Consider the following 13098-nt stretch of genomic DNA (forward strand, 5'->3'; position numbering starts at 1 on the left):
GGTCTATAGTTAACCTACTCATAGCTGGACTATATCAGGTCTATAGTTAATCTACTCATAGCTGGACTATATCGGGTCTATAGTTAATCTACTCATAGCTGGACTATATCGGGTCTATAGTTAACCTACTCATAGCTGGACTATATCGGGCCTATAGTTAACCTACTCATAGCTGGACTATATCGGGTCTATAGTTAACCTACTCATAGCTGGACTATATCGGGTCTATAGTTAACCTACTCATAGCTGGACTATATCGGGTCTATAGTTAACCTACTCATAGCTGGACTATATCAGGTCTATAGTTAACCTACTCATAGCTGGACTATATCAGGTCTATAGTTAACCTACTCATAGCTGGACTATATCAGGTCTATAGTTAATCTACTCATAGCTGGACTATATCGGGTCTATAGTTAATCTACTCATAGCTGGACTATATCGGGTCTATAGTTAACCTACTCATAGCTGGACTATATCGGGTCTATAGTTAACCTACTCATAGCTGGACTATATCGGGTCTATAGTTAACCTACTCATAGCTGGACTATATCGGGTCTATAGTTAACCTACTCATAGCTGGACTATATCGGGTCTATAGTTAACCTACTCATAGCTGGACTATATCAGGTCTATAGTTAATCTACTCATAGCTGGACTATATCGGGTCTATAGTTAATCTACTCATAGCTGGACTATATCGGGTCTATAGTTAACCTACTCATAGCTGGACTATATCGGGTCTATAGTTAACCTACTCATAGCCGGACTATATCGGGTCTATAGTTAACCTACTCATAGCCGGACTATATCGGGTCTATAGTTAACCTACTCATAGCTGGACTATATCGGGTCTATAGTTAACCTACTCATAGCCGGACTATATCGGGTCTATAGTTAACCTACTCATAGCTGGACTATATCAGGTATATAGTTAACCTACTCATAGCCGGACTATATCGGGTCTATAGTTAACCTACTCATAGCCGGACTATATCGGGTCTATAGTTAACCTACTCATAGCCGGACTATATCAGGTATATAGTTAACCTACTCATAGCTGGACTATATCAGGTATATAGTTAACCTACTCATAGCCGGACTATATCGGGTCTATAGTTAACCTACTCATAGCTGGACAATATCGGGTCTATAGTTAACCTACTCATAGCTGGACTATATCGGGTCTATAGTTAACCTACTCATAGCTGGACTATATCGGGTCTATAGTTAACCTACTCAAAGCGGGACTATATCGGGTCTATAGTTAATCTACTCATAGCTGGACTATATCGGGTCTATAGTTAACCTACTCATAGCTGGACTATATCGGGTCTATAGTTAACCTACTCAAAGCGGGACTATATCGGGTCTATAGTTAATCTACTCATAGCTGGACTATATCGGGTCTATAGTTAACCTACTCATAGCTGGACTATATCGGGTCTATAGTTAACCTACTCATAGCCGGACTATATCGGGTCTATAGTTAACCTACTCATAGCCGGACTATATCGGGTCTATAGTTAACCTACTCATAGCTGGACTATATCGGGTCTATAGTTAACCTACTCATAGCCGGACTATATCGGGTCTATAGTTAACCTACTCATAGCTGGACTATATCAGGTATATAGTTAACCTACTCATAGCCGGACTATATCGGGTCTATAGTTAACCTACTCATAGCCGGACTATATCGGGTCTATAGTTAACCTACTCATAGCCGGACTATATCAGGTATATAGTTAACCTACTCATAGCCGGACTATATCGGGTCTATAGTTAACCTACTCATAGCTGGACTATATCGGGTCTATAGTTAACCTACTCATAGCTGGACTATATCAGGTCTATAGTTAACCTACTCAAAGCGGGACTATATCGGGTCTATAGTTAACCTACTCATAGCTGGACTATATCGGGTCTATAGTTAACCTACTCATAGCTGGACTATATCGGGTCTATAGTTAACCTACTCATAGCCGGACTATATCGGGTCTATAGTTAACCTACTCATAGCCGGACTATTTCGGGTCTATAGTTAACCTACTCATAGCCGGACTATATCGGGTCTATAGTTAACCTACTCATAGCCGGACTATATCGGGTCTATAGTTAACCTACTCATAGCCGGACTATATCAGGTATATAGTTAACCTACTCATAGCTGGACTATATCGGGTCTATAGTTAACCTACTCATAGCTGGACAATATCGGGTCTATAGTTAACCTACTCATAGCTGGACTATATCGGGTCTATAGTTAACCTACTCATAGCTGGACTATATCGGGTCTATAGTTAACCTACTCATAGCTGGACTATATCGGGTCTATAGTTAACCTACTCATAGCTGGACTATATCGGGTCTATAGTTAACCTACTCATAGCCGGACTATATCGGGTCTATAGTTAACCTACTCATAGCTGGACTATATCGGGTCTATAGTTAACCTACTCATAGCCGGACTATATCGGGTCTATAGTTAACCTACTCATAGCCGGACTATATCGGGTCTATAGTTAACCTACTCATAGCCGGACTATATCGGGTCTATAGTTAACCTACTCATAGCTGGACTATATCGGGTCTATAGTTAACCTACTCATAGCCGGACTATATCGAGTCTATAGTTAATCTACTTATAACTGGACAATATCGGGTCTATAGTTAACCTACTCATAGCTGGACTATATCGGGTCTATAGTTAACCTACTCATAGCCGGACTATATCGGGTCTATAGTTAATCTACTCATTAGAGGTCGACCGATAGTGGATTTTACCGATAACGATAGCTAGGTTGGGCCATACTTGCCGATAACCGATTAATCAACCGATAGTTTTCAAAATTGATACTGGATAAAAACAAATTGCACCTTGATCATTCATGTTAGTTTGATGGTTAACAAATGGTAAACAAACATGTTAGTTTGATGGTAAACTATGGTTAACAAATAAAAACCTTAATTTAAAAATGTATTAGTACATGTTAATTAACAAACAAACAATGAACAATCCTTATACAGCAGTTATTAACCATAGTTAATGTTACATATGGAATTTTATTGTAAGTGTTATCATTTCATATAAATCCAAACAGTCATGCTTAAAGATGGCCAACTTTAAATATGTACAACGACAAAGAATTGAAATGACATAAATATTACATGTATAGTCTCACACTTTTGCTTATATTTTATAAATACTTTATGATTATCTAATCAAAATAACAAAATATGTATTAAAGTGATGATGAAAAAATAACCGAAATCGAATGCTTTTCTGTTTTGTTTAGTTTCTGTCGGCTGTATGAACATATCAGTTTGCTATCTTACGTCTCTAGCTTTAAATATGCAACTTATCTGCATATTTAATGCATGAAAGTGACCAGCTGGATATAAACTAATGCAAATAGATGTTAACAATTGTGACATTAAACATTCGGGTCGGACTTAGTTTATTTTTGTCAGTGTTTTAACCTCTTGAGGTACTACTAATGTTAGCGTCCTCGCCTCGAAGGCAAACAAACAAACTGTTGTGCTGTTCTTTCTCTACTAATGCAGCATTTAGTCAACAAATTAATCGCTTTATAATGATATGACAAAATACCTTTTAGCTGTCGGTGGTTTAAACGCGCATCTGAGCGCTCTCCACGCAGCTTGTGCTCTCCTCTCAGTGCAGCACGCAGCATCACGTGTCGAAATAAACAACACGAGGCATCAGTGATAGTTTGTATTACACCTCTAGAGGCCGCTCTTGTACTGCATGATGCCAGCAGAGCCTTCTCAGCTCTCTCTTACTGTGTAATGAATGACAGCGCGCGCTTCTCAGCCGCTCCAACAACGGACGCAACCAGGAAAAACTATCGGTATGTATTTTGGCCGATAACGATAGTTCCACCAATCAACTATCGGTGCCGATTAATCGGCAAAACCGATGAATCGGTCGACCTCTACTACTCATAGCTGGACAATATCGGGTCTATAGTTAACCTACTCATAGCAGGACTATATCGGGTCTATAGTTAACCTACTCATAGCTGGACTATATCGGGTCTATGGTTAACCTACTCATAGCTGGACTATATCGGGTCTATACCCAGCAAGCAATAGCCGTCTTTTCAACGTCTGGGTTAAATATAGACCCGATATAGTCCGGCTATGTGTAACCCACTTTTAGCCCAAATAACATTTAATCTGGATAAATGTATTTTTTTCCAAAATAACTTGTGAGATGTATGATATTCCATCATGTAAGCAAAGTCTACTGTGATTACAAGTTGTTTGGTTTGCTTTATTTTACATGTTATATGTGTAGGCTGTGCGTAGCCACGATTTAGCTCGTATTCAGACCCGGCTATGCGTAACCCACTTTTAGCCCAAATAACATTTAATCTGGATAAATGTATTTTTTTTCCCAAAATAACTTGATAGATGTATGATCCATCATGTAAGCAAAGTCTACCGTGATTACAAGTTGTTTGGCTTACTTTATTTTAGGCTACATGTTATAGGCTGTGCGTAGCCACGATTTAGCTCGTATTCAGACCCGGCTATGCGTAACCCACTTTTAGCCCAAATAACATTTAATCTGGATAAATGTATTTTTTTCCAAAATAACTTGTGAGATGTATGATATTCCATCATGTAAGCAAAGTCTTCTGTGATTACAAGTTGTTTGGTTTGCTTTATTTTACATGTTATATGTGTAGGCTATGCGTAGCCACGATTTAGCTCGTATTCAGACCCGGCTATTGTAGCCCACTTTTAGTCAAAACTGATTAATTGTAGTTTTTTGCCAGGCAGTGCATGAAATGGTTGATATTGCATCATGTTCGCATTGGTAATGATATCTACAAGGTTCAATGTGTCATTTCAAGACATGGTCGATCTGTAATCACGATTTAGCTCTGAATTGGACGGGCTATATGCGGTCTGCTTTAGCCCACCTGGCGAAATGAAGGCAATCTGGTCTACGTACGGCTTGGCTATAGCCCTGATTCAGACCAGCGATATAGTATAAGAATATTAGTCTTAAAAATGTTTTCGCTCACACAGCTTAATGTTTGCTGTCACACATAAACATAACATTCATACATAATCTACGATATGGCTGTCTATCATTTCAAATTAAATCAAATGCAATTGCATTTCTCAACCGCTAGATGGCACAATCGAAACACTACTGAGACATGACTACTGGGACTACTGGCATTGCGCGACTAGATCACTTTAGCCAGATTTCGCGATACACATTTCCTCCATTTTCAATTTTATTTTACACGAGGCAGCTGTCGGAGAGCAACGGGCGAGCGACACTCTGAAAACCTTCAAATTTCTACTTCGATCTTGTAAGTATGCGTGTTATTTTTGTTATGTTTATTGTTTAAAGTAGTTAGTTTTTATAATGTGTAGACCGTGACATTTTAACATTACCAATGCAGAGTAAGCCTACTATTTTTCTCCAACAAGTTAACGTTACCTGCACGTGTTATTGCAACTGTGCCCTTAATCTAAAATGTATCTAAATTCAAGGTGGTAAGCATGAAACTATGAAACTTATTTTATTTTTAAAATGAGAAGTTTCATGAAACTATGAAACTTATCATTTTATTATTAAAGATACTAATATATTTTTGTTTTTATATTAGATTAGAGTAAGTAATAATAGTTTTTGATTTAATGCAAATTTTCAAAGTACTTTACATAAAACTTAACAGCAACATATGCAACATGAAAAGAAATTATAAAAAAAATATTTGTTCCTTTCCAATTAATAAAAGGTAGTGGCAAACAGTAAAGTCTTTAAACTTGATTTAAAAGAATTCAAATATGCAGCATACATTCAGTTTTCAGTGAATTTGTTTCAGATATATGGTGCATAAAAACTGAATGCTGCTTCTCCATGTTTTCTTTTGACTTTGGGGATATAAAAGTAGCTGGCTAGTGGCTACTGTCCCAGATGACCTGAGAGGTCTGCTCTGGATGGTTCATAATGCATCAGAAGATTAGAAATTTACTTTGGCCTTAAAATGTTAATTTAATAACTAACTGTAGTATTTTGATATGAATTCTTTGACAGACAGATAGCCAGTGTAAAAACATCAGAACTGGAGTGATGTAATCCACTTTAAAGACACTATCGCAAATTATCCAGCAATCAGTCAACAAACTACAGCAATTGAATATACAGAACACTTGTCACTGACTACCATTAAATGTCTTGTTACCAACATTATTCATAATATATATTTTTTGTTTGTGTTCAACAGAAGAAAGCCATCCAGGTTTGGAACCAAGTGAAAGTGAGTAAATGATTACATGATTTTTTTTTTCTTTTTAAGTGAACTACCCCTATAAGTATCCTTTTATGTTTATTAGAGTTATATGAGTAAGTGATAAAGAATGATTTATAGGGATAGTTTGCTTTGAAATTAAATTTTGGTATGTTTTAGCTTACCTTAAGGGCATCCAATATGTAGGTGTCTTTGTTTCCGCAGTAGTTTTAATTTTGATATTTTAGGGTCAAACCGTTCTTGTCAGTCAGTCATATAATGCAGGTCTATATGGTCACTACCTGAAAGAGCTTGATTGTTGTCACGATTTGTTATGATTTCTCTTACATTAAGAGCAGGCTTTTTGACGTGCCTACATTTGTAATTAAAAAATTTTGGTTAGAAGGAAAAATTGTCTAATGAACAGTTCTGTTTAAAAATCCATACTGAAATCGAACCAAAAGCCTCGTACAGAATCGTTCAATACGTGTATCGTTACACCCCTAATATATATATATATATATATATATATATATATATATATATATATATATATATATATAGTGCATCACCATTATGCAGGCAAAAAATTTCAATTATTGATATTAATTTATTAATAATATTGATATAAATTATATAGTCTCAATCTATATTCCGTTAACTCTATATTGGCCAGCTCTAGTGTGCAACCTAGCAAAAGTGAATGACTGTAATTAGTTAAAAATGATTGTCAACAATGCTTTTCTTGAGCAATAATATTTTTCTTTTTCTTATTTGACAGACGCAGTGATGACCAACTTTCCTTCGGCGACTGAATGGGAAATAAAAAATTAAATTTCTGGTCTTTTTAAACAAGCATCAGGGAGAGCAGGGAGTGGTGGTTATGAATATAAAGCTAACAATTAATTTTTAAAAATTTTAGTATCTTAAGTCGTTTTACAAATTTTCCACTATTTTATGTTCATTTTTATGTTTGAATGTTGTCTAAGTTGTTAATATAATTGTTCTAAATAAATCCTTTATATTCAATTAGTTTGGATGGATTTTCCTTTATGAGAACCTGTTATATTTGAGTGAAAATCCTTATGCCTCATTTTGTTGTCTATTACATGTATATGTAGTGTAATTGATGTCTATTCTTGGGCTATGGTTAGACGTCTATTAGATTTTCACTGACAGCCCAATTTCAGCCTTGGTTTAGCCTAGACCCATATTGCCTGTCTATTAGACGTATATATGTAGTCGTTTAATAGCCGTATAATTAATGACTAGTTCTTGGGCTATGGTTAGGCGTCTATTCTTGGGCTATGGTTAGACGTCTATTAGATTTTCACTGACAGCCCAAATTCAGCCTTGTTTTAGCCTAGACCCATATTGACTGTCTATTAGACGTATATATGTAGTCGTTTAATAGCCGTCTAATTAATGATTAGTTCTTGGGCTATGGTTAGACGTCTATTCTTGGGCTATGGTTAGACGTCTATTCTTGGGCTATGGTTAGACGTCTATTCTTGGGCTATGGTTAGACGTCTATTCTTGGGCTATGTTTAGACGTCTATTAGATTTTCACTGACAGCCCAAAATTAGCCTGATTTTAGCCTAGACGTCTAGGCTATGTTTAGACGTCTATTAGATGTCTATTAGACGCAAAATTGCTTGCTGGGTAGTTAACCTACTCATAACTGAACTATATTGGGTCTATAGTTAACCTACTCATAGCTGGACTATATCGGGTCAATAGTTAACCTACTCAGAGCTGGACTATATCGGGTCTATAGTTAACCTACTCATAGCTGGACTATATCAGGTCTATAGTTAACCTACTCATAGCTGGACTATATCGGGTCTATAGTTAACCTACTCATAACTGAACTATATAGGGTCTATAGTTAACCTACTCATAGCTGGACTATATCGGGTCTATAGTTAATCTACTCATAGCTGGACTATATCGGGTCTATAGTTAACCTACTCATAGCTGGACTATATCGGGTCTATAGTTAATCTACTCATAGCTGGACTATATCAGGTCTATAGTTAACCTACTCATAACTGAACTATATTGGGTCTATAGTTAACCTACTCATAGCTGGACTATATCGGGTCTATAGTTAACCTACTCAGAGCCGGACTATTTCGGGTCTATAGTTAACCTACTCATAGCCGGACTATATCGGGTCTATAGTTAACCTACTCATAGCTGGACTATATCGGGTCTATAGTTAACCTACTCATAACTGAACTATATTGGGTCTATAGTTAACCTACTCATAGCTGGACTATATCGGGTCTATAGTTAACCTACTCATAGCCGGACTATTTCGGGTCTATAGTTAACCTACTCATAGCCGGACTATATCGGGTCTATAGTTAACCTACTGATAGCTGGACTATATCGGGTCTATAGTTAACCTACTCATAGCTGGACTATATCGGGTCTATAGTTAATCTACTCATAGCTGGACTATATCAGGTCTATAGTTAACCTACTCATAGCTGGACTATATCGGGTCTATAGTTAACCTACTCATAGCTGGACTATATCGGGTCTATAGTTAATCTAGATGGATAAATGATGGCTATTGCTTGCTGGGAGGTCTTGCCTGGATGGTGAGGTTGCGCGTGCGGATGGGGAAGCAGGCCAGCTTCTCGTCATTGCAGCAGCCGGAGCAGCGCAGCAATGGGACGCAGCCGGGACTGTACATGTGCTCCACGCCTCCGGGATACTCCTGATCCACCTCCACCATCCTCTCCGTGGAGTGACACAGACTGCGGCTCCAGGCCTCCGGGAACAGCATCACTGCAACACAAACACCAGCACTCACTACAACTGTTCACTGCAACTGCTCACTACAACAACTGCTCACTGCAACTGCTCACTACAATAACTGCTCACTACAACAACTGCTCACTGCAACTGCTCACTACAACAACTGCTCACTACAACAACTGCTCACTGCAACTGCTCACTACAACAACTGCTCACTACAACAACTGCTCACTGCAACTGCTCACTACAACAACTGCTCACTACAACAACTGCTCACTACAACAACTGCTCACTGCAACTGCTCACTACAACAACTGCTCACTACAACAACTGCTCACTGCAACTGCTCACTACAACAACTGCTCACTACAACAACTGCTCACTACAACAACTGCTCACTGCAACTGCTCACTACAACAACTGCTCACTGCAACTGCTCACTGCAACTGCTCACTACAACAACTGCTCACTGCAACTGCTCACTACAACAACTGCTCACTGCAACTGCTCACTACAACAACTGCTCACTGCAACTGCTCACTACAACAACTGCTCACTACAACAACTGCTCACTACAACAACTGCTCACTACAACAACTGCTCACTACAACTGAACACTACAACAACTGTTCACTACAACTGCTCACTACAACTGAACACTACAACAACTGCTCACTACAACTGCTCACTACAACAACTGCTCACTACAGCTGAACACTACAACAACTGCTCACAACAACTGAACACTACAACAACAGAACACTACAACTGAACACTACAACAACTGCTCACTACAACTGAACACTACAACTGCTCACTACAACAACTGAACACTACAACTGAACACTACAACAACTGCTCACTACAAATGAACACTACAACTGCTCACTATAACAACTGAACACTACAACTGCTCACTACAACTGCTCACTATAACAACTGAACACTACAACTGAACACTACAACAACTGAACACTACAACTGAACACTACAACAACTGCTCACTACAAATGAACACTACAACTGCTCACTATAACAACTGAACACTACAACTGAACACTACAACAACTGCTCACTACAACTGCTCACTACAACTGCTCACTATAACAACTGAACACTACAACTGAACACTACAACAACTGAACACTACAACAACTGCTCACTACAAATGAACACTACAACTGCTCACTATAACAACTGAACACTACAACTGAACACTACAACAACTGCTCACTACAACTGCTCACTACAACTGCTCACTATAACAACTGAACACTACAACTGAACACTACAACAACTGAACACTACAACAACTGAACACTACAAATGAACACTACAACTGCTCACTATAACAACTGAACACTACAACTGAACACTACAACAACTGCTCACTACAACTGCTCACTACAACTGCTCACTATAACAACTGAACACTACAACTGAACACTACAACAACTGAACACTACAACAACTGCTCACTACAAATGAACACTACAACTGCTCACTATAACAACTGAACACTACAACTGAACACTACAACACCTGAACACTACAACTGAACTGAACACTACAACAACTGCTCACTACAAATGAACACTACAACTGCTCACTACAACTAAACACTACAACTGAACACTACAACTGAACACTACAACTGCTCACTTCAACAACTGAACTCTACAACAACTGCTCACTACAACTGAACACTACAAAAACTGCTCACTACAACTGAACACTACAACTGAACACTACAACAACTGAACACTACAACTGAACACTACAACAACTGCTCACTACAACTGAACACTACAACTGAACACTACAACAACTGAACACTACAACTGAACACTACAACTGAACACTACAACTGAACACTACAACAACTGCTCACTACAACAATTGCTCACTACAACAACTGAACACTACAACTGAACACTACAACAACAACTGCTCACTTCAACAACTGCTCACTACAACAATTGAACACTACAACTGAACACTGCAACAACTGAACACTACAACTGAACACTACAACTGCTCACTAAAACTGAACACTACAACTGAACACAACAACTGCTCACTACAACTGAACACTACAACTGCTCACTACAACTGAACACTACAACTGAACACTACAACTGAACACTACAACTGCTCACTACAACTGCACACAACAACTGCACACAACAACTGAACACTACAACTGAACACTACAACTGCTCACTACAACTGCTCACTACAACTGCACACAACAACTGCTCACAACAACTGAACACTACAACTGAACACTACAACTGCTCACAACAACTGAACACTACAACTGCACACAACAACTGCTCACAACAACTGAACACTACAACTGAACACTACAACTGAACACTACAACTGCTTACTACTACAACTGAACACTACAACTGCTCACTACAACTGCTCACTACAACTGAACTCTACAACTGAACCCAACAACTGAACACTACAACTGAACAATACAACTGAACACTACAACTGAACACAACAACTGCTCACTACAACTGAACACAACAACTGAACACTACAACTGAATACTACAACTGAACACTACAACTGCTCACTACAACTGCACACTACAACAACTGAACACTACAACTGAACACTACAACTGCTCACTACAACTGAACACTACAACTGAACACTACAACTGAATACAACAACTGAACACAACAACTGCTCACAACAACTGAACACTACAACTGAACACTACAACTGAACACTACAAAAACTGAACACTACAACTGCTCACTACAACTGCTCACTACAACTGAACACAACAACTGAACACAACAACTGCTCACAACAACTGAACACTACAACTGAACACTACAACTGCTCACTACAACTGCTCACTACAACTGAACACTACAACTGAACCCAACAACTGAACACTACAACTGAACACAACAACTGTTCACTACAACTGAACACTTCAACTGCTCACTACAACTGCTCACTACAACTGAACACAACAACTGAACACAACAACTGAACACAACAACTGCTCACAACAACTGAACACTACAACTGAACACTACAAATGCTTACTACTACAACTGAACACTACAACTGCTCACTACAACTGCTCACTACAACTGAACACTACAACTGAACCCAACAACTGAACACTACAACTGAACACTACAACTGAACACTACAAATGAACACTACAACTGAACACTACAACTGCTCACTACAACTGCTCACTACAACTGAACACAACAACTGCTCACAACAACTGAACACTACAACTGAACACTACAACTGCTCACTACTACAACTGAACACTACAACTGCTCACTACAACTGCTCACTACAACTGAACACTACAACTGCTCACTAAAACTGAACACTACAACTGAACACTACAAATGCTTACTACTACAACTGAACACTACAACTGCTCACTACAACTGCTCACTACAACTGAACACTACAACTGAACCCAACAACTGAACACTACAACTGAACACTACAAATGAACACTACAACTGAACACTACAACTGCTCACTACAACTGCTCACTACAACTGAACACAACAACTGCTCACAACAACTGAACACTACAACTGAACACTACAAATGCTTACTACTACAACTGAACACTACAACTGCTCACTACAACTGCTCACTACAACTGAACACTACAACTGAACCCAACAACTGAACACTACAACTGAACACTACAACTGAACACTACAAATGAACACTACAACTGAACACTACAACTGCTCACTACAACTGCTCACTACAACTGAACACAACAACTGCTCACAACAACTGAACACTTCAACTGAACACTACAACTGAATACAAGAACTGAACACAACAACTGCTCACAACAACTGAACACTACAACTGAACACTACAACTGCTCACTACTACAACTGAACACTACAACTGCTCACTACAACTGCTCACTACAACTGAACACTACAACTGCTCACTAAAACTGAACACTACAACTGAACACTACAAATGCTTACTACTACAACTGAACACTACAACTGCTCACTACAA

The 13098-nt window shown here is 38.5% G+C and overlaps 1 protein-coding gene across 1 annotated transcript in view; it reads right to left on the reverse strand.

Annotated features, from left to right (window-relative positions):
- pgfa (placental growth factor a) overlaps positions 1 to 13098 on the reverse strand; it is a 38404-nt gene that overhangs the window by 2354 nt on the left and 22952 nt on the right. Inside the window, exon 3 of the mRNA XM_081378207.1 lies at positions 8882 to 9078. Coding sequence (XP_081234333.1) covers positions 8882 to 9078 — 197 coding nt within the window. The remainder of the gene's footprint in view (positions 1 to 8881; positions 9079 to 13098) is intronic.

This window comes from Scardinius erythrophthalmus (genome assembly GCF_964197995.2).
Source record: "Scardinius erythrophthalmus genome assembly, chromosome: 11".
Lineage (NCBI taxonomy): Eukaryota > Metazoa > Chordata > Actinopteri > Cypriniformes > Leuciscidae > Scardinius > Scardinius erythrophthalmus.